Genomic DNA, 24,002 nt, shown 5'->3' with positions numbered 1-24,002 from the left:
TGCTAGAGTGGCTCTGGTCACAGCAGAGTGACACCCCGGAGGGGCAGAGCATCGTCCCCTGGTGGGCAGAGCGTCACCCCTGGTGGGCGTGCCGGGTGGATCCTGGTTGGGCGCATGCGGGAGTCTGACTGTCTCTCCCCGTTTCCAGCTTCAGAAAAATACAAAAAAAAAAAAAAAAAAGTGCTGAATGATGTGTCTGTATCAGTAGTAGGGATTAAAATTCTCCATATGGCTACTGTATGAATATCAGGTGAAATTCAGAAACATCTTGGCTTATCTACATAACTGCCCTTAAAGTAATGTAGAGTTGATCCAATAAACAAAAGAAAGGACGGGATCCAAGTTTTCTCCCAGTGGGTGAGTTTTCAATAGGAGAGTGACTCAATTTTTTTCTGGCGAAAGCACCATGAAGTTTCTGTCCCCAGTATAAAAATTATACTAGCACTCTGCATGTTAGTTTTGAGTGGAGGTGAATTGATAAACAAATCCTACATGACCAGTTAGATAAGTATCATGACTTGAAATAATTGATTCTAGCAGTATATTCCATTTGGAATAAAATGTTGTGGTTTACAGTCAATTTCAGTTAATTCATCAAGACGTTAATTTAATACATTGGGAGAAATCAGAATGGCCTTTCATGTAGAGGATAATCTCTATAGACAAGGAGCAGTTGTGTGACATTCTACTAGAGTGTACTTTTAGCTTTGAATTGTAACAAAACTTAAAAAGGCACTACCAGAACTCGCAGGAAGATGGCAATGGAGTAAGCAGACGCACAGACGCCCAGCTCTCAACACCAAACTGGAATACAAATCAATTTAGGAAAAAATCAGCGTGAAAAACCAACACTGGACTACAAGAACAGCTCTCAAAAACCATGGAGCAAAAAAGAAGCCACAACAAACCTGGTAGGGAGCACCTGAATCTCCCCTGCTTACAGGAACGGAGGGGGGCAGAGGCTGAGAACCCAGAGGGGCTCTCATTCCAGGGAAAAGAGCAAAAAATACTGCTCACAGCCACTTGCCTGGCAACCAGGGTGCGAGGTGTGTTGAAAGGACCGGCTTATCTCCCAAGTGGAAAGGAGAGAGAGAGACAGACTGTGAAGGGGAAAAGAATGCAAGAGACGACCTAAAAAGCTGACTCATCTGTGCTGCAGGTGGCCATAGCTGGGGGAGGGACTGATCCTACCACAAAACAGAAGACTGAATTGCTTCCGGATCATAGATCTCCAGACATCTCTCCAGCTCCAATCAGCGCAACAAGACACAGCTGAAAACCAGAAGTGGGGAGGTGGGGCAGTAACTCAGTTCTCCGTGGACATCTGAGATCCACCTCCCCCTACTGAAGCTGAAAAAACAGCCTGCCCCCAGAGAGATTAGTTGGTGGAAGAGGCCTTCCAAGTCTCAGGTTACACCCATCGCATTCCTGGATACAGTTTCAAGGAAGCCCCCTGCTGAGATCATTAAACAAGACTATCACCTGTTAAGAAAACAAACAAATAAGACTTCAAAGTGGCCCAAATCCGAAAGTGGATTACAAATAATAGCTGATACCAACCCAAGAAGACCTAGAAATAACACAATTGAAAACTGGAGGCAGACAACACCAAGCCTAGACTCAACCAACTCTATAAACAAAACACCCAAACACAGATAATGAGAAGACAAAGAAGTGCAATCCAAATGAAACCACAAGAGAAACCTTCAGGAGATGAACAGAGTGATATGGAAATAATCAAACTTCCAGATGCAGAGTTCAAAATAATGATTGTAAGGATGCTTAGGGATCTTAGAACAACAATGGATGGTCATTATGAACACCTAAATAAAGAAATAGCAAGTATAAAAAAGGATTGAAATATTAAAAAAGAATCAGTCAGAAATGACAAATACAATATCAGAAATGAAGCCCACAATGGAAGGAATGAAAAACAGGATGGATACAGCTGAGGATCGAATCAGTGAGTTGGAGGACAACTTCAATGAAGGCAAGAAGGCAGAGAAGAAAAAAGAAAAGAGACTCAAAAAGTCTGAGGAAACTCTTAGAGAGCTCTGTGACAACATGAAGAGAAATAACATCCACATCATAGGGGTTCCTGAAGAAGAAGAGAAAGAACAAGGGATAGAGACTTTGTTCAATCATATCATAACTGAAAAATTCCTAAATTAATGCAGGAGAAACTCTCACAAATTCAAGAAGCACAGAGAACTCCATTAAAGAGAAACTGAAAGAAACCTACACCAAGATATATCATAATTAAAATACCAAAGCTAAGTGATAAAGAGAAAATATTAAAAGCTGCTAGAGAAAAAAAAGTTATCACCTACAAAGGAGCCCCCATAAGGATGACATCTGACTTCTCAACAGAAACACTTGAGGCCAGAAGGGAATGGCAAGAAATATTCAAAGTAATGCAGAACAAAAACCTACAACCAAGACTACTTTATCCAGCAAGGCTATCATTTAAAATCGAAGGAGAAATAAAAATCTTCCCAGACAAAAAACAACTCAGGGAATTCATCACAACCAAACCAATGCTACAGGAAATGTTAAGGGGCTTGGTGTAAACAGATCAAAGTGGGAAAAGAATATAGCAAAAAAGGAATTCAGCTTTAAAGAATAAAATGGCAATAAACAACTACATATCAATAATAACCTTAATTGTAAATAGATTAAATGATCCAATCAAAAGACATAGAGTAGCTGCATGGATAAGAAAACAGGACCCATACATATGCTGTCTACAAGAGACACACCCTAAAACAAAAGATGCACATAGATTGAAGGTAAAAGGATGGATAAAAACATTTCATACAAATGGAAATGAAAAAAAAAGCTGGGGTAGTAATACTTATATCAGGCAAAATGGACTTTAAAACAAAGGATATAGTAAGAGATAAAGAAGGCCACTACATAATGATAAAGGGAGTAATCCAACAGGAAGATATAACTATTATAAATATCTATGCACCTAATATAGGAGCACCTAAATATATAAAGCAGACTTTGATGGATTTAAAGGGCGAGATCAACAGCAATACTATAATAGTAGGGGATTTCAATGCCCCACTAACATCACTAGATAGATCCTCAAGAAAGAAAATTAACAAAGAAACAGCAGACTTAAAGGACAAACTAGATCAACTCGATTTAATAGATATCTTCAGAATCTTTCACCCTAAAGCAGCAGAATATACATTCTTTTCAAGTGCTCATGGTACATTCTCTAGGATAGACCACATGTTGGGGCACAAAAGTGCTCTAAACAAATTTAAGAAGATTGAAATCATATCAAGCACTTTCTCTGATCACAATGGCATGAAACTAGAAATGAATCACAACAGAAAAGCTCAAAAATTCTCAAACACATGGAAACTAAATAGAAGGTTGTTAAATAACGAATGGATTAGGAATGAGATCAAAGAAGAAATAAAAAAATTCCTAGAAACGAATGACAATGAGAATACATCAACTCAAAATTTATGGGACACAGCAAAAGCAGTACTAAGATGGAAGTTCGTAGCACTACAGGCACACCTCAAGAAACTAGAAAAAGCTCAAATAAACAACTTAACCCTGCATCTAAAAAAACTAGAAAAAGAACAGCAAGTAAAGCCCAGAGCTAGTCGAAGGAAGGAAATAATAAAGATCAGAGCAGAAATAAATGACATAGAGGCTAAAGAAACAATACAGAGGATCAATGAAACCAGGAGCTGGTTCTTTGAAAAGGTAAACAAGATCGATGAACCTTTAACTAGACTCACCAAGAAAAAGAGAGGACTCAAATAAATAAAATTAGAAATGAGAGTGGAGAAACAACAACTGACACAACAGAAATACAAAGGATTGTAAGAAAATACTATGAAGAACTGTATGCCAAAAAACTAGACAACCTAGATGAAATGGACAAATTCCTTGAAACATACAATCTTCCAAAAATCAATATGGAAGAATCAGAAAACCTAAACAGACTGATTACAACAAATGAGATAGAAACAGTTATCAAAAAACTCCCAACAAAGAAAAGTCCAGGGCCTAATGGCTTCACAACTGAATTCTACCAAATATTCAAAGAAGAACTAACTCTTATCCTTCTCAAGCTATTTCAAAAAATTCAAGAGGAAGGAAGACTTTCAAGCTCCTTTTATGAGGAGAGCATAATCCTGATTCCAAAACCAGGAAAAGACAACACAAAGAAAGAAAATTGTAGGCCAATATCTCTGATGAATATAGATGCTAAAATCCTCAACAAAATATTAGCAAACCGGATCCAACAATATATGGAAAAAATCATACACCATGATCAAGTGGGATTTATTCTGGGGAGGCAAGTCTGGTACAATATTCATAAATCAATCAATGTGATTCAGCACATAAACAAAAAGAAGGAGAAAACCACATGATAATTTCAATAGATGCAGAAAAAGCATTTGATAAAATCTAGCACCCATTCATGATCAAAACTCTCAGCAAAGTGGGAATACAGGGAACATACCTCAACATGATAAAAGCCATCTATGAGAAACCCACAGCCAACATCATACTCAATGGGCAAAAATTAAAAGCAATCCCCCTAAGATCAAGAACAAGGCAGGGGTGCCCCCTTTCACCACTCTTATTTAACATAGTCCTGGAAGTCCTAGCCACAGCAATCAGACAAGAAGAAGAAATAAAAGGCATTCAAGTTGGAAAAGAAGAAGTAAAACTATCATTATTTGCAGATGATATGATATTGTATATAGAAAACCCTAAAATCTTAGTCAAAAAACTACTGGACCTGATAAATGAATTCAGCAAAGTGGCAGGATATAAAATCAACTAGAAGGCCCCACGGTCATACAAAATGACCGCTGTTCTAGATATTATAAATTGTAATTAAAATGATTTGTGCAAAGGTGTCTGCTAATTCAAACTGAATTACCCAGGGCAGGCGGCGAGGACGCCCCTTTGCTTACTGCCCCACGGGGTTTCCCCCTTCTACTTGCTTAATTGCTTAAAGTAGAGTGCAATGAAGGAAACCACTGGCAGTACATTTCTTAAGAGCCACCGCTAGCTCAATAAATAAAGGTGATTTAAATAATAAAATGTTAATTCACATGTCAAAGATCTCTTTGTACACAATATTTCTTGTGTAGATCTTTCCATCATTTTTAAGCTCGCCTTGCAGAGGACCATCAATTATTTTTAATTTTACATCCGTTCTTTCACGAACTCTTGAACAGGCAACATAAAGTTGACAGTGTCCAAATGCAGGCTCAGGTAAAAAAAATGCCAACACGCTTAAGCGTTTGGCCCTGAGACTTATTGATGGTCATAGCAAAGTCAAGTTTTACAGGAAATTGTCTACGTCTCAATTGAAACGGCAACCCTGTTTGAGATGGAGCCAAATCAATTCTTGGAATGACATGTATTTCACCTTTAGATAAGCCAGTCAAAGACTTAGCTATTATGACATTAGTTTTCAATTGGAGAACCTCTAGTCTTATACCATTGCAAAGACCCCTTCTGGTGTTAAGATTTCTTAACAGCATAATAATTGCTCCAATCTTTAACCTCAATTTGTGAGGTGGCATGCCAGAAGGCGACAGACTATTTAAAAATTCCGTTGGAAAGTTGTTGGCACTCGCTTTATTATCAGCTACAATGGAATCAACACTTAAATATGTCGTGTCGTTCCCTTCTCTGATATTTAAGACATCATCATTTAGTTTGTCTTCTCCGTTTGAAACTGTTTTAATCCTTTTTGTGTTTTGGTCAGCATTACTCTGTCGTTTTTTTTGCATTTCTCTCCTGCCTTTGTTCAAGGGACTCATTTTGTCGAGACAGGCTTTTTTGTCTTGCATCTGAGGCAAGCCTTGTTTCTCTATGCTCATCAGTCTCATTTTGCTGAGAAAGACGCATTTGCTCTGCGACTGAAGCAAGCCTTGTCTTTCTCTGCTCAGTGGTTTCTTTTTGTCGAGAAAGCCGTTTTTGTGCAGCTTTAGCTCCTTTTCTCTCCTCTTCAGTGCTGTATTTTCTAGGAGACATTCTTAAAAGACATTACGTTAAGACGTAGTTTTTATGTAAAACAGATGATTGCCAATGCAAACAAATGTTCACCTTCCCCCTGACCCACTCAATTTGCGTTCAGCCATGGCAACTTCACCCCATTGGCTAGTATAGTTACGCAAGCAACCAATAAGCTATCGGCGACAAACAGACACTTAAGCCACATATAATAAAGATACTCATAAATCAGAGGCATTTTTATACGCCAACAATGAACAGTCAGAAAGAGAAATTAAGGAAACAATCCCCTTCACTATTACAACCAAAAACATAAAGTACCTAGGAGGAAACTTAACCAAGGAGACTAAAGACTTATACTCGGAAAATTATAAAACATTGATAAAAGAAATCAAGGAAGATACAAACAAGTGGAAGCATATACCGTGTTCATGGCTAGGAAGAATAAACATCATTAAAATGTCTATATTACCCAAAGCAATCATAAATTCAATGCAATACCAATTAAAATACCAATGACATACTTCAAAGATATAGATCACATATTCCAAAAATTTATATGGAACCAAAAAAGGACACGAATAGCCTCAGCAATCTTAAAAAAGAAGAATAAAGTGGGAGGTATCACACTTCCTGATATCAAGTTATACTATAAGGCCATTGTACTCAAAACAGCCTGGTACTGGCATAAGAACAGGCATATAGATCAATGGAACAGAACAGAGAACCCAGAAATAAACCCACAGCTCTATGAACAACTGATATTTGACAAAGGAGGTAAGGAAATACAATGGAGTAAAGACAGCCTCTTTAACAAATGGTGTTGGGAAAATTGGACAGCTACCTGCAAAAGAAATGAAACTAGATCACCAGCTTACACCATTTGCAAAAATCAACTCAAAATGGATAAAAGACTTAAATGTAAGCCGTGAAACCATAAGCATCTTAGAAGAAAACATAGGCAGTAAGCTCTCCGACATCTCTTGGAGCAATATATTTGCTGATTTATCTCCACAGGGAAGTGAAATAAAAGACAGGATAAGCAAATGGGACTATATCAAACTTAAAAGCTTTTGCACAGCTAAAGACAATAAGAATAGAATAAAAAGACAAACTACACAATGGGAGAACTTATTTGACAATACGTCTGATAAAGGGTTAATAACCAAACTTTATAAAGAACTTGTAAATCTCAACACGAGGAAGACAAACAATCCAATCCAAAAATGGGCAAAAGAAATGAATAGACACTTCTCCAAAGAGGACATACAGATGGCCAACAGGCATATGAAAAAATGCTCAACATCACTAATCATTAGAGAAATGCAAATTAAAACCACAATGAGATACCACCTCACACTAGCCAGAATGGCGCTCATCAACAAAACACCATAGAATAAGTGCTAGTGAAGGATGTGGAGAAAAGGGAACCCTCTGCACTGCTGGTGGGAATGCAGACTGGTGCAGCCACTGTGGAAAACAGTATAGAGATTCCTCAAAAAATTGAAAATCAAACTGCCTTTTGACCCAGCTATCCTACTTTTAGGAATGTACCCCAAGAACACCATAGAACTGCTCCAAAAGGAGAAATGCACCTCCGTGTTTGTGGCAGCATTGTTCACAATAGCGAAGATCTGGAAACAGCCCAAGTGTCCGTCAGCGGACGAGTGGATTAAAAAGCTTTGGTACATATATACTATGAAATACTACTCAGCTATAAGAAATGATGACATCGGATCATTTACAATAACATGGATGGACCTTGATAACATTATATGGAGTGAAATAAGTAAATCAGAAGAAACTAAGAACTATATGAATCCATACATAGATGGGACATAAAAATGAGACTCAGAGACATGAACAAGAATGTGATGGTAATGGGGGTGGGGGTGGGGGGAAGGGTGGGAGGAAGGAGAGAAGGGGTAGGGGAGGGGAGGGGCACAAAGAAAACCAGATAGAAAGTGACAGAAGACAATTTGACTTTGGGTGAGGGGTATACAGCATAATCAAGTATCAAAATAATCTGGAGATATTATCTCTCAACATATGTACCCTGATTTATCATTGTCACTGCATTAAATTTAATTTAAAAAATGATTTAAAAAAAGGCACTACCAGCATCGGCCTGGTGTGTGGAAGTCCCAGGTTCGATTCCCAGCCACAGCACACAAGAGAAGTAACCATCTGCTTCTCCAACCTTCCCTCCCTCCCTCCTCCACCTCCTCTGTCAGCCTAGGCTCAGATGGTTCTAGCAAAGTTGGCCCCAGGCGCTGAGGATGGCTCCATGGTCTCGGCCTCAAGCGCTAAAATTGCTTGGTTGCCACATGGGACCTGCTGCCCAGCTAGCTGGCAGAGCATAGCCTGGTAGAGGCTTGCTGGGTGGATCCTGGTCGGGGGTGCATGTGGGAGTCTGTCTCTGCCTCCCCACCACTCATTTTTTTTAAAAAAAAAAGGCACTACCCTCTTCCACAGAGGTGGCAGAAATGAGGTCACAGACTGTGTCATTGGAAGAACTCTGGGTTTTGTATGGTAACCAGGCAATTTTAGAACTTTTCACATTTTACTCCTCTAAGTTTCATTGCAATAGAGATTCAGGATAGGTTTGTTTATAAGTTTGGAGTAGCCATACTTTATACTTTCCTTATATTTGTGAAATATTTTGCGTAAGTATCTGTTACTTCTTTAATTGAATAAAAGCTTTTTAAAGTGAAATAAGTCAGACAGAGAAAGACAAAAACACTGTATAATATCACTTATATGTGAAATCTTTTAAAAAATCAAAATCATAGAGCCAGAGACTAGAATGATGGTTGGCAGGGGCTGGGGTGGGGACGTGGAGGAGAATGGGGGGCTGTTGGTCAAAGAGCACAAACTTCCAGATGTAAGATGAGTAAGTTCTGGGTATTTAATGTACCACATGGTGATTACACCTAATAATGCTGATTATATACTTGAAAGTAGCTAAGACAATGGCTTTTAAAAAGGCTTTAAAAGAAAAACTAGAGCAGACGGAATCAGAGCTTCTGGGTTACATGCCCAGCTTTTAAATAAATCTAGGAGAGAAGATTCTGTAACTTTAGAAAGATGAATTGTACAACGATATGATTTTGTATTATCTCTAATTTGCATTTTATGTTGCATTTTTAAACAAGTTATAGGTTTTCTGAAACTGAAATGCATACAGTCAGGCAATATGCATCTACTTAAGTTGATAAATAGTGAACCCAGTGGTTTAGTCTATTTTGGGCATATTTCATTAGGACAAGAAATTAAGGTTTGTAAAAAAACAAGAGAAAATAGATGTCTGTTGTTGATTGGTTTGAGATAGTCTATGCCTGAAAATGTATACATGAGATTTACAAAAAAAAATTTGATATTGTTCCATGAAGCAAGAACAGCTAAATTATGTAAGATATATTAATAATTTCCCTTTTATGTTTCAGATAGAATTTTGAGATCAGGATAAAGATACCTGGTAAATTGACTTTTGGGGACCTATATCTGTGTTTTCCAATTGGCTGCTTCAGAATCAAAGTCACTCTAGTTAGAATATTAATATGTATAGTGAGAAGTGATTTCTTTACATTTCAATGATTTTAAGTTAAAATTCTCTTTGGCATATATAACATTTATCAATGTTTTCTAGTTAGAGATTCATAGAACATTATTACATAAATGTTTTACTATTTTGTCTTGAGACAAAATATTTGTAAACAAATACTAAACTTATCACAGTTCGCAGGACAGAGTAATACCTGTCTTATTTGAATTTATTGAATATGAAAAGTTTTGTTAGAATTCTAAGATCTGGCCAATGAAATATAGTCTTTCTGGCAGCATTTAAACTCACCAAGGAAAGTAATATAATATTATTGGCAACTTTTTAGGCTTTCCCAAGAGAATTTTTAAAAAACCCAAAGTTGAAATGTTAATATCAGCTCTTTACATCTTTAATCTGACTACACATCCAACTTTGGTCTGACCTGTATAGCCCTTTCCATCTTTCTTACACTGAGGAATGGCAGCAGGCATTTGATCTGTGTGTCTGAGTTAGTGCTGCTCTTGCTCTGTACTACGAGTCACTGGTGGATTGACTAAGTCGGTAAACCCCACTGGAGCTGGACAGGAATAGGAGCAAGAGTTCCTTTGCGTGTTGGCTTTCTTTAAAATCTTTGGGGTTTTCCCACCTAGAAATACATACACAAACACACACACACACACAGACAATGAACTTTTTCATTAAATTCTGACCTTCAGAGCAGAGATAATGAACATTAAATGAACACTCATTCCATTTCAGCAAAGTATGGTGACATGATATTTTTCAAGAGAGTTATGAGTATTTTGATTTACTTAGGTGGGCAGATCAACCGAAAGCCCTATCGACTTCGTCGTTACAGACACAATTTCTGGCAGTCAAAACAATGATGAAGCCCAGATTACACAAAGCACTATATCCAGGTTTGCCTGCAGGATTGTCTGTGACAGGAATGAACCTTATACAGCACGGATATTTGCAGCTGGATTTGACTCTTCCAAAAACATATTTCTTGGAGTAAGTACTATTAATAAATACATTGTTTCAAGAAAAACATCTGTTATTATCATATATATGATATAACTTTTAATTGTGACCAAAAAATTTGCCTTACATGATGCTTTTAGTTAAAATTTGAGATTGTTTTTAGCTGGCCAATTTGAAAGGCTGTTATTAAAAACCTAAAAATAATTGTTATTTATTTTATCTGCTAGAGTAATTATAATATATACAGTAATTTTTTAAATATGTATACAATGGCTCTTAACATCGTGCTTAATGTATTTTTGGTAGATTTAAGGTTTATTTTATAGGGGAAAATAAGTAATGAAATAGATGAGGGTTCAAAGGAAAATATTAGTTATTCATTCATTCATAAATTGAGTGTTTGCTATGTTCCATATTGAATTTATAGATGTGATATCACAGAGAGCAAAACATTAGTGATCTCTGCCTTCACAGGGTTTCCATGTAAATTAAACCCAAAGGCTTTAGTGACTATCCAGTTTTCTTCTGGTTCCTTTTGGGTTTTTTTAAATTATTTTTTATTTTTATTGATTTTAGAGAGAGGAGAGAGAGATATGGGGGAGAGGAAGGGAGAGGGAAGCATCAACTCAGAGTAGTTGCTTCTCGTATGTGCCTTGACTGGGCAAGCCTGGGGTTTTGAACCAGCGACTTCAGCATTCCAGGTCAATGCTTTACCCACTGTGCCACCACAGGTCAAGCCATATGGTTGCTTTTTGAATCAGAATATTTTTGTAGGGGGAAAAATCCCACTTAGAATGGCCTAAACCATAATAAAAATTTGCTGTCCCACATTACAAGAAGTGACAAGGTTTGGTTAATTTAGTGGTTCTGTGACATCCAAAGAACCAGGTTCTTTCTGTCTTGTCCTCTGCTTCTCTGGACACCTTAGCCTTCTCAGGCGAGGTCTTCTCATGGGGAGAGATGATTCCTGCACTGCCACACATCCCTGCAGCATGACACTTCCAGTGAGGAAGAGGGGGCGGGAGCACTGTTTATTCCTTGTCTCTTTGTTGAGCAAAGAAATCTTTCCAGGAAGCCAGACTCAGCCACATGCCCACCCCTCAGACAGTCATTGACAAGGGGCTGGGATCCTCATAGCTGGCTTATTGTAATCGGGATTTGCCTTGAGTTATATGAACAAGAGTGAAATCACTGTGGGACAGACATCCAAGTATCTGTCCTGCCATAATTTCAAGCTGCTTGTGCCTTCCACCTTTGGAATCAATACTGATTCGTATGAAAACGTAATGGCCACAAATTGTTGGCTTCACATTTATTGAAATTTTGTGTTTAATAAGAATGTTTTACCTTCCTCTGCACATCTCCCTGATAATGAGTTCGTGTAAAGCCATGGTTCTCAACCTTTCTAATGCTGTGACCCCGCAATACAGTTCCTCATGTTGCGGTGACCCCAAACCAAAAAATAATTTTGGTGGCTACTTCATAACTGTAATTTTACTACAGTTATGATTTGGAATGTAAATACCTGATATGCATTATGTATTTTCCAATGGCTTTAGGCGACCCCGCCAGGGTAGCGACCCACAGGTTGAGAACCGCTGGTGTAAAGCATCTTTAAATGATAAGATGAAAGCACTGCACAAATACAATGAAGAACACAGACCAGATTTCTGGAATCACCTGGGGGATGTAGAAAAGAATCTCTGAGGCAGAGGCCCAGCATCAGGTTATTTTTATTTTAGCTTCCAAGATAAATATAGTGTGTCTCTGGGAATACATTATTCATCCATCTTACCACTTCTTTCATATTGTTGGACTAATTGAATATTTTATCCTTCTGATTATTAGCTTTAAATAGAAAATGAAAATTCATCATTTTCCTCCCCTGCTCCTACCCAATATTTTAAAGAGAGTCTAGAATCCCATCATTTTGAACATGATCTTATCATGCTTTCCCTGTTCTCCAGGAAAAGGCAGCAAAATGGAAAAACCCCGATGGCCACATGGACGGTCTCACTACAAACGGGGTCCTGGTGATGCACCCCAGAGGGGGTTTCACTGAGGAGTCCCAGCCCGGCGTCTGGCGGGAGATCTCCGTCTGCGGAGACGTGTACACCTTGCGAGAAACCAGGTCGGCCCAGCAGAGGGGAAAGCTGGTGAGTAGACTTCTCTCTGAAAAAGGAGCAGAGAGTCAGAAACCTATCTTGAGTACTGTCCTTTTCCTCCCCTGAAATTCGAACCTTTGGACAGTTACGGGCACAGGGTACCACTGACCCAGGAGAATGAGAAGAAAATGACCTTATTTCCTTTAACGCTTAAGCTTTTCTCATAACAAGAAAATTATCTTTTGCTCCTTACAAACTTAAGAGCAGAATCTTTTATTATATCCTTCACCACAAAATTTCACTTAAATTCACTTTAAGAAGAATAAATTTATTTTTAGTGTAAAACTTTACTAATTTGGAAAAATCCTAAACAGACTGAGACTATAAATTAGTGAAAATTATAATTTACAGAATTATTTACTAGACTTTCTAGAACTAAAAGATAATTAAATTAGCTCCCTTTTTTTTTTGGTTTATAGTAAGAAATTAATACATAATTCCCTATAAAACTAACCAAAATTGTAATTACAGCCTTTTACTTGAAATAATTTGTATAGTGCATTGACTTGGCATACTGATATTTTCCTAGAACTATTACTACTTATCCCAATGACCTAAAGCTGTTTTTAACCCTTTCTTTTATGGAGAATAATTAGAATACCTTTAAAAAGCGTTGAATTTCTGATCTTGTCATAGCTGTGAGGCATAGTGCACAAAGGTTCTTTTTTAAGAAAAAAAAAATTATTGAATTTATTGGGGTGACATTGGTTAATAAAACCATTCGGGTTTCAAGTGTACAATTCAATAGAATATCATTTGCATACTACATTGTGTACTTAGCACCCAAAGTGGCTCTTTCTGTTCCCATTTATTCTCCCTCTGCCCGCCTCCACCTGCCCCCACCCCCTTGCCCCTCTGGCTGTCACCACATTGTTGTCTGTGTCTGTGTGTCATGTATACATATTTTTTGCTTAACCCCTTCACCTTCTTTCATCCAGCTCCTCAAACCCCCACCCCTCTGACAGCTGTCAGTCTGTTCTATGTATCTGTGCTTCTGTTTCTATTTTGTTAATTGGATTCCACATATAAGTGAGATCATATAGTATTTGTCTTTTTCTCACTGGCTTATTTCATTTAGCATAATAATTTCCAGGTTTATCCATGCTGTTGCAAAAGGTAAGATTGTTTTCTTTTATACAGCCAACTAGTATTCCGTTGTGTAAATGTACCACAGCCTTCTTGTCTACTCATCAAAGGTTCTTAGTGAATTTTCCACTCTAGGACTTTTAATTAACTGTTATATAGAAGCTAGAACAAGAGAGCACAAATGTTTTCTTCAAAGCTTTCATAGAAAAAATGTAGGGAACTAGAGGATTGGTCTAGCATGATAACCAAGTATTTTTAAGATGGAAAAAGTAAACGGGGGACTTTTACTAACCTGGTTTGCTGTTTGCTACTGGTTTTTACTGCTAGGGAATGTTTTTAATTTCCATCTTATACCATTATTCAGCTATAGGTACAGCTTTTCATTTGATGATAAAGCTGTCTTAGAGCATCATGGCTGAGTAAATATGCGAAGCATTTTCTAATAAAGGCCAAGCAAATTCAATCACCTTTGTCTAAACACTTTTAAAGAGATTGTAAATAGGGGAGGAAATGTGAAAGAAGTTTTTCCAAATAATTTTTTGTCTCTGATCATCAGATGATGTTATAGAAAACTGAGCTAGGTTCGCCAAACCGGTTGTTCATCATTCTAACAGCAACAGTAAGAAGTCAGAAAAAGGTTGCTGGATGCAGGCACTGTATTAACATTTCAGAGACATTAGCTATTATTTTAGTCTAAACAGCAGCCTTGTCAGAGAAGTGGAATTATCCCCATTATATGGATGAGGAAGGCATGGCATAAAGAGGTTAAATATTGCCCAATGTCACACAGAGTTAGAAGGTGACACGAGATTGGACTGAAACTCGAGTCCCCTGATTGAGAGTCTGGACTCTTGGCTGCCACTCGGTACCATGTTGTGGGAAGTCACACCTGGCTCTCACCTGAGATGGTTCCCACCAGGGCATTTGCCTCCTGAACAGATGGAAAGCATGTGCAGCAGTCCATGAAGGGTTGTTTGTCTAGGAGAGCACATCCCAGGATGCGTGTCTTGCCCACTCTGGTAATTGTGTAGTGGACCTAGCTCACACTTCAGTACCATACCAGAGAAACTGACAGTGCTACAGATGCAACTCCAGAAATAGCTTGTATGAATGGATTATGTTAAATATAGTCTAATTTTTAAAGTTTTCCCTGTAAGTGACCCTTAGATCTATATAAAACTGTGCTGTAGTATTTGACAGTATGCAAATGACCCAGCCAACAATGAAGGTGTCCAGGTTTCTGTCAGCCTGATCTTGAGCTTGTGGGTTGCACCGTGGGTATCTAGGGACCCAGCCTTCCTGCAATCGCCTCTTGTTACATTGGAAAACAGTTGTCTCTGTCCAAGATGAAAACCTACCGATTCTTTGCACTCCTTTTCCAGGGTATGACTCTGTAGTCCTGGTTGCTGGTAGCACTTGATATAAATTATGTCTTTCTGGAGATATCATTTGTAATATGAAAATATGAAGAATAAAGTAATCAGCTAATAGTCTAGAATATTTATTATGACAATAGTCAGTGCCTCCTGATAGAGTGTTTTATATTATACTCATGTGTTTTTAACAATAAATCACCCCAGTTTCTCATTATCACAAAAAATGATGAACCCTTGGTACATCATACTTGAGCAACATAATTAAGTGTAGGGGAGAGATTTTTTCAGGATCTTACCCCCCTGAGTAAATAAACAGGCGAATGAATTGTGCCCTACTCATTTACCTAGTTCAGCGGTTCTCAACCTGTGGGTCGCGACCCACAGGTTGAGAACCGCTGACCTAGTTAATGGTAATGTGATAACATTTATAATATTGCTCCAGTAGACTCTTGAGTATTTTATCAAATTATATTTGATATATTTTATTAAGTATTTTGGTTTTGTGTAAAATTAGGTAGGTTCGGTTAAGTTGATTTTCTTACCTAATTTTAGGTGAAATTATAAAAATAATCAGTGTTACTACACATAGCCTGTACCAGGTGCTTTGTGTTAATTCCTTCTCAGACTTTACGCAAAGCAACCCTATGAGGTCAGTGTTGTGGTGTTACCAGTTACAGATGAGGAAACCAGGGCTTTAAAGTATTGTCATTTATTCATAAGTGGCAGATGGGGATTTGAATTCCCTTCTCTAAGCTTCACTATCTGATATGCCAGGGTCATTAGGTTTTTAACTGTCTCTCACTTCTACAACCCTGTCTATCTATTCCTTGTGGCTTCTCCTTGCCTGTGTGTGTGTGTGTGTATGTGGGTGTGTAATTTAAAAAATAAAATCCAAACCCTTGCCTCTACACAGTGGTATATCTTCACCATTCTGTCTCACACACACTATTCTGGAGAAAAACTATACATTTTGTTCATAGATAAAGATAATACATCAGAAATAACAAATAAGAGGGAAAACAGCCTACTATTTGAGCAGCCACTACATGTTAATGGTTCTGAAGACAGGCCACAGGTTCCAGTCCTGGTTCTTCCACATAATAGCTCTGCATTCTTAAATCAGTGACATCCCAGTGAGACCTGAATAATAAGTGAGAGTTTACCAAGCTGAGGGGAAGACGTGGGGTGGGGTGTGATGGAGAATTCTACTCCAAAGGCACTTGTGTGCATGCCTATGGTCCAACTTAGTGTGTCCATAGATTCAAACTCTGTGCACTCAGCATTGAGCAGCCTGGTTTCACAGTTAGCTACAACTGCAGAAGTGAGTGTCCATATTGTGAATGTTGAGAAGTTTGGGCTTCAGCTTGATGATAATGTAGTGCCAACAAAGTTTTTTTGAGCCAGAGGATGATAAAATTTCTCATCTTTCCATATCTCTCTCTTCCCATTTTGTGCTTTTTTTTCCTGCATCCCGCCTTAGTGGGGGATGCCCTGTCTCTGTCCTCAGTCTCCCTGCCCGCCCAGGAACCCTGTTGGGCAGTCTTACCCAGGCCAGGGCCTCATCTAGATGCTGATAAATCCCAGGTATGCTTTTCTTGACCACATCTCTCTCAGAGGCTGCAGTTCCACATGCCCTCATGTATTACATACACGGCAGACCCTCTGCACAGCGCACAGATCCTACACTCTCAAAACTGACCTCACCACCTTTCCCCAAAATCTGCCATTTCTTTTAGATTCCCTGTCCATAGAAATCCCAGTTCTTCATAGATAGTGAAGTCAGATCATAAAAGTCTTTCTTCCTAAATCAGGAGCTAAGGGCTACAAGTCTAATTCCTCAATGTTTATACCTGTGCCTCTTGTCTGTTGCCACCAACATTCTCTTTGTTCAGCTTCCTCCCCACTGTCTTTCCCTGGAAAGAGAACTCCCACTGTTTCCTATCTTAGTCCTGTATCCATCCAGCCTATCCTCTACATTTCTAAAAGGGACCTTTTGGAAAGGCAAATCCATTCTTTTATAGCTTCCTAAAACTCCCCATTGACTCCCTTTGAGCATGGAGGCCAACCGACCTCTCTGGCCTGGGCCTCCTGTCCTAAACCCCACGCCCTGCCCGATCCAGCCACATTCACCTACCAAATCTTGTTCCCTCAATATACATGGTGTTTGGCCTTTTCATGCCTCCTGGTGTACCTCCTATCCCACCCGCTGACTCCTGACAATATATTTTTCAAATCTCTGTTTAAGGAAAATTCTTTTAGACCATTTCTGATTTTACTGTCATCAAAGTAACAGTAGCAAACATTTCCAGGGGTCTCAAACTCGCGGCCCACGGGCCTCAAGTTTGAGACCCCTGATTTACACAGTGCTTATTACATACCAGACATTGTTCTAAGCACTTTGTTTGTATTAACTTTTTTAACCTTCAGAATCCCCTAATCAACATTTTACAGACATTGGAAACTGACATACTGGCACTTGAAAGTAACTGCCAAGGTCACAGAGCTAGGAAGGGACAGAGCCAGGATTCAAACACAGGCAATGGGCTCCACCATCCACGCTTATAGCCACTGTGGTCATGTGACCACACATAGCACTTGCAACACCTTATTGACCTTCAGCCTAGCCTGCTGGCTTCTAGTACTAAGGAACAGGGCTCTTCAGGATGGGAGTGGGATTTTGCTGGTCTTGCACCCTCGGGTCTGCAACACGTGGAGGCAGATTTCCGCTTACCTAACTGTTCTTCTTGTCAGCTGTTCATATCTTATTGAGACCTGCTGTTTAGCCCAGCCATCCCCTCAAAAATAAAGACTTCCACTGAACACTTCTGCACCGAGCCTTATGAATGCAGGTTAAAAGACAGATTGTTCAAAGCTAGGGGTCACCAGAATCCATGTGTGGACTACTGCAGTCATGATTGCAGGGCCCCACGGGGTCTTCTGGATTGGCTGTGGCAAAATGAGTGTGGTTTTCATTGGATAGACTGGTAGAACATCTCCTGTCCTTGATGAGATCAAAGAGTAGTTGTGGCCCTGGCCAGTTGGCTCAGTGGTAGAGCATCAGCCTGGTGTGCGGAAGTCCCAGGTTTGATTCCCGGCCAGGGCACACAGTAGAAGCACCCATCTGCTTCTCCACCCTCCCCCTCTCCTTCCTCTCTGTCTCTCTCTTCCCCTCCCGCAGCCAAGGCTCCATTGGAGCAAAGATGGCCCGGGTGCTGGGGATGGCTCTATGGCCTCTGCCTCAGGCACTAGAGTGGCTCTGGTCGCAACAGAGCAATGCCCCAGATGGGCAGAGCATCGCCCCCTGGTGGGCGTGCCAGGTGGATCCCGGTCGGGCGCATGCAGGAGTCTGTTTGACTGCCTCCCCATTTCCAGCTTCAGAAAAATACAAAAAAAAAAAAAAAAAAAAGAGTAGTTGTATTACTGACTTGAGGAAAAATAAAAATCTAAGGAGATTTGTACCCATTGAAGTTACCACTACACTAATCGAACACGTCTAGCTAGGTAGAGCGTGCTTAGGGCTATGTGCCTATGGCATGCATGTATTACAGCCAGTGTTCACATGAGGAAACAGGCTCAGATAGAATAAGTTACTCGTCCAGTCCTGGTCTTTAGTGTGATAAACTACCTCCCTGTGCTTACTTCAGAGATGACTTGCCTATTGTGCGAGGAAATAAATGTCAGACTGATTTGCTGAATTTTGCTTTTTAAAGGCATGTCTATCAAACTTGTTCTAGGTGGAAAGTGAGACCAACGTCCTGCAGGATGGCTCCCTCATCGACCTGTGCGGGGCCACCCTTCTCTGGAGAACAGCGGATGGCCTTTTTCACGCCCCGACGCAGAAACACATCGAAGCCCTGCGCCAGGAGATCAACGCAGCCCGGCCACAGTGCCCCGTGGGGCTCAACACCCTGGCCTTCCCCAGCATCAACAGGAAGGAAGTCGTGGAGGAAAAGCAGCCCTGGGCCTACCTCAGCTGTGGCCACGTGCACGGGTACCACAACTGGGGCCACCGGAGCGACACAGAGGCCAACGAGAGGGAGTGTCCCATGTGCAGGACTGTGGGTCCCTACGTGCCTCTGTGGCTCGGCTGTGAGGCGGGATTTTACGTAGACGCAGGACCACCGACGCATGCTTTCACCCCCTGTGGACACGTATGCTCCGAGAAGTCTGCAAAATACTGGTCTCAGATCCCGCTGCCTCACGGAACTCACGCGTTTCACGCTGCCTGCCCTTTCTGTGCGGCGCAGCTGGACGGGGAGCAGAACTGCATCAAATTGATTTTCCAGGGTCCCGTGGACTGATGCCCTTGACAGCCATCTACGACTTTGTTAAACAGTTACTGTGAAGATTTTTGCCACTAACTCTCGATTTTACCATTTTATAATGTTGTTTATTAAGGGGAGGGGGACCGCCGAGGCTGGGAGGACAGAGGGAACCCAGTGAGGAGACATGCGAGGAATTTAACGGGCATGCTCAGAACAGCAGCATCATCGAAGTCCGCTTGATTAAACCACAGGATCTTCGTAATAGTCGGATTTAAAGCGTCATGCTTTTATTTTAACCTTGGGTATTGAAGCAAGTGTTTTGTTTTTTTTTCCTTTGTAGCCTTGGATAAAACTTTAAATCGTATTTTACAAATGAAGAAATTTATTCAGTTGTTGGCTCGTAATATGCCACCTTCCATGCTGCAGGGGTGTAGCTATTACCTGACAGACATAGATGTCTGGAAATACTTGATACAGGCTAGATCTGACCAGATACCAAAGGGGCGGCCCTGGGAAATATTATTGGTGGACAGGAGACCTTAGGCACAGGTGGTTTTTTGGAAATCTGGGGCTTTTTCTGATTTATTTTTCTTACTTTTGTGGGGAGAGAATATTCATATGTTGTCCTGTTCTTTTTTTACTAACTTCGGTGGAATTTATTTTATACACATCTTTACCAAATACCTTGGCATTTCAAACAAAGAATTTTTCGTAACTTTTTAGTTTGCCTTTTGTTATTTTTGTTTAATATATTTTGTCCCTGATACTCATCATGCATGGCCAAAACTGTTTGGTTGATTAAAATATAGCAACTTTTAAAAATTCATTCACTGAGGGTGGTCATTACAGCAGTTAATGCGGCCTCGAGACTAGGGTATCAAATCTATTTGCTACTGAAATGTTTAAGATTTAAGAGTGATTAAAAAAATGAGATTTTACTTTTTAAAACCACTTGTTGGGGTTTCATAATTTTTTTTCTTCCTTAAGAAAGCCAAAATTCTGTGAGCCTAGAAGCAACACATCACAATGACACAAGCATTTTTATTCACTCCCTTTCCGCCATCTGTCACCTTCCTTCGCAGCTTACAGAGCCCTGGAAGTTTTGAAAATGTTTGCAAATTAAACTAAATTTAAATGTGATCATTAGATATACACAACACCAAGCGGTACATCTGCAGAGATCATTTGAAATTCCTGATTTCAAGAGAGCAAATGAGTGTTTACTGGAGAATAATTAAATCAAAATTTCAGATGAGCTCCTCTATGCCTCTCTGTTATTTTCATTTCATTTGAAATGATAATTCCTGGGTGCTCATTCTGTGCGGCACCAGTAGTGTCACTCCTCCCAGATGGAAAGATCCTTTCGGACAGAGCTGGCTGAGATGAAAAAGATCCCTGCCACGTGGAGCAAGTATTTATTTAAACTAACATCCTCTTAAATTGACCATTGCACATTTGTGCTACATTTTTTTAACCTTTGTAAAGATATATAATTTATATGGTTCTAATATCCTATATCCGTACTTGAATTGGTTTTTTTCATGTTTTGCCTACTGGCAAATATTTTGCCTATTTTCAATTGTTCTAACCCATTTTTGAATGTCCTTCTCCTTAAAGTAATAAGATGTATTACTCTTGATTGCTGCTGCTTAATTTGACTTAATGTATTAAAAGCTCAGCCTCTCAGTTGTAAGATAGCTTTACTTTTCAAAAGAGATTATTATCTAGGATGAGATGTTTTGTTTTGGTAGGTTTTAAATGACAGTCCTCTTATTGATAGCTTACTTTTATTCTGTATAGTACTCTACCTGCAGACAGAAAAGGGAACAATGGTATTGCCTAGAATGATATAGCAAATGCCTTTTGACTTAGCCAGACAGAGTCTCCGATGATTAGCTTTCACTGATATTGTCTTGTCAGTCTGTGATTCTTTACGTTCCACAGAATGATAAAGGAGGTACATGGTCCCTTTTCTTGCTATAGAGGATTCTTGATACCCTAAAAGCATCTTGTACGGTAAATGGTCTTGCATCCAGAAAGGCTGGATTTTTACCTACCAAAAGAAATTTTTTCCAGAAAGTTATGCTCTGATACACTTTTCCATTTCCAAAACTTGATATAAGTCTAGCAGTTCTGCATGCAACATGTGCCCCCAAATAAAATTATCTTCCAACCAGAAAAGTTTGTGACTTTTAGCATACTTGGATAGGTAAAATAAATGTAACTTGAAATTTGGGTAATAAATTCCAAACTCTTGGAAGCGGTAACAGTGAACCCCCTCTGTCAGCGCTGCATCTTGTCCTCTGACTTCCAGATGAGGTCCCCTCCCCAGAGAGGGAGTAAGTGTGCAGAAAGGAAACCATGCTCACCTTGGCCATGTCTTGTCAGATGCCCTTAGAATTTTGGCTAATGAGATCTCTTTTTCAAAGTTGAGAGCAAGTTAGCTTATAAGAATAAAGAACAGAACACTCTAGCTCCCCAAAGTAGAGTAATATAGTTCAGAAAAGGTAACTTCTCAAAGGTCACTTCTGTTTTTATGTCTTGCTTGCCACCACATTAAAGGGTGAGTCTCACTCCCCCGTGTGTATTCATAGGAAATTGCGGACCAATTATCCTGATCTCAGCCTGATCGAAATGCCTTTTGTGAATAGGTTTCCAGAAGTTCGGCCCCAGTGATATATTCCCATAGATACTATTTTTTTCATTTGCTTACATCCATTTACTACAAAGACAAAAAAATGATTGAGAGTGAATGGGACACAACTCGATATTTTTCTAGTCCTGAATTTTTTTTTTATTAATAATCTGTGCTGCCGGGTCTTGCATGCCGCATCCCTTACCATTTCCCTTATTTGGTTACACTTTTTGCAAAAAGGGCTACAGTTCACACTGCAAATAAGTATTAAGCTTTCTGGGGTTTTTTTCCCCCACTGTGGCCCAAAAGAATGAAAATCTTTTAATATAAATAGAGCACATATTTATCATTCCTCGATAGTTAATTATAGAGTTTGGTACCTTTGTGCCTCAGGGAAGCCACGTGATATAACTGGTTATAGAATTTCAGGGTTAGGGTTTAGGGAAAGGAGAAAGCCATTGGAAAAATGATGGGCTCCGTTAAGGAGACTAATGAATCTGGATGCAGAAATATGCCAGGAACTGGCATACACATGATTGTAGTAGAATTTATTTCCAGTATCAATAGGGAAGTTATTTTAACTTATTACATATACTGTATCAGGAAAGTTGAGGAGAACTCTTCTTCATAAAGCGTCAATGCTTTATTTTTGCTTACATAGAAAAACTCAAACCCCTGTTATGTGGGAGCTCAGTATTGTTGTTGGGGCACTTTTGAGAGTTTAAGGAAAACTTTTCCCCCTTCTTAATTTACATGTAACATAAGTTACAGAATTGTTACCTGCTGTTCTATGATTTTGATCAACTTATTTTTTTTTAAGCCATTCTGTTCTCTGGATTTGCATGAAAGGGTTATGTTCACAGCATTGTTAACACTGGCTAAAACCTAGTTATTTTCACGCAGTCCTGCCTTGTGACAGTGGAAGTTCTGTCAACCCCCAGACCCTTGATTGTAAGCCAGGTCCAGCCCCGTTCCCTTGCCTGTTGATCCTTTATCCCCGCAGGTCAGCCTTCGTGAACTGAGAGCGTGGAGGTCTCTTTCAGTGCTGGAAATGGAGCAGCCCCATGATCATTTCTTCATGACTCAGTCAAAGACCAATGAGAGAAGTTTAGGATCTTTTGAGAAGAATGTAAGAATTATGGAAGCAGTAAAACAAGAAGTTTCAGTATTTCTTTTTTATAAAAGTGATCTCCTTTCAAGTAAATTTTAACCCTCATGAACAATCCCTAGAAGAAGTTAGGGAAAAGCAAATATTTTTCCAGTTCTATTTAACTGTTTCTAAACAAACTCAATGAAAGGGACGTTGTTTCTTTTTAGCTGAGATGACATTGCTTCTCTGTATTAAATAGTCTAGAAGTTAAAGGGTGGTCATATTTACCATGTATAGTGTTATGAGCAGTTAAATTTTATGGCTATATTTGTAAAACTGTTCTTTTATATTTCATGTCAAATTGAAAAATTTATTTCTTCACTATTGTACCTGTGGAAATACAAGCCATTTTACAGGAAAAAATCTTTAAAAACTATTAAACAGATCTCAGTATGTTTATGAGTGGTTGTCTTTAGACTCTGTGGCTGTCATGGGTTCATCAGGACATTCAGTAGGAAGTTAATACAATAGTAGGCTTGATTTTTGCATTTTTCAAACTTCCAAGTTGATCTCAAACAGTTTGTTATTGTTTTATATTCACACAATACATACATCTTAAAATATGGATACTGAAAATCCCCTTAATTTTTTTATTAAAAAAAAACAAATCTTCATCAGTGCCTCTATTACTGTTTCTTGTGACATTACATTACTGGCAAATAAATTTAACTTCCAGGAGATTTTAACCTGGCTTGTAGAATTAATGGATTTTTTTATGATAATTAAAGTCATATTGCTACTTTTGTGAGTCTTTATTCACATTTAACAACATAAGGATTGAGTGTAAG

The 24,002-nt window shown here is 39.2% G+C and overlaps 1 protein-coding gene across 1 annotated transcript in view; it reads left to right on the top strand.

The window, feature by feature from the left end:
• The window catches only part of PELI2 (pellino E3 ubiquitin protein ligase family member 2), a 188,597-nt gene extending 164,797 nt beyond the window's left edge, over positions 1-23,800 (top strand). The window contains exons 4-6 of the mRNA XM_066274213.1: positions 10,370-10,567; positions 12,505-12,693; positions 18,899-23,800. Coding sequence (XP_066130310.1) covers positions 10,370-10,567; positions 12,505-12,693; positions 18,899-19,465 — 954 coding nt within the window. The 3' untranslated portion in view covers positions 19,466-23,800. The remainder of the gene's footprint in view (positions 1-10,369; positions 10,568-12,504; positions 12,694-18,898) is intronic.
• Positions 23,801-24,002: the final 202 nt, after the last annotated feature.

The sequence above is a fragment of the Saccopteryx bilineata genome, chromosome 4, assembly GCF_036850765.1.
Source record: "Saccopteryx bilineata isolate mSacBil1 chromosome 4, mSacBil1_pri_phased_curated, whole genome shotgun sequence".
NCBI classification, from domain to species: domain Eukaryota; kingdom Metazoa; phylum Chordata; class Mammalia; order Chiroptera; family Emballonuridae; genus Saccopteryx; species Saccopteryx bilineata.
Note: the sequence above shows the minus strand (reverse complement) of the source record. Positions and strands in the feature narration are given on the sequence as shown.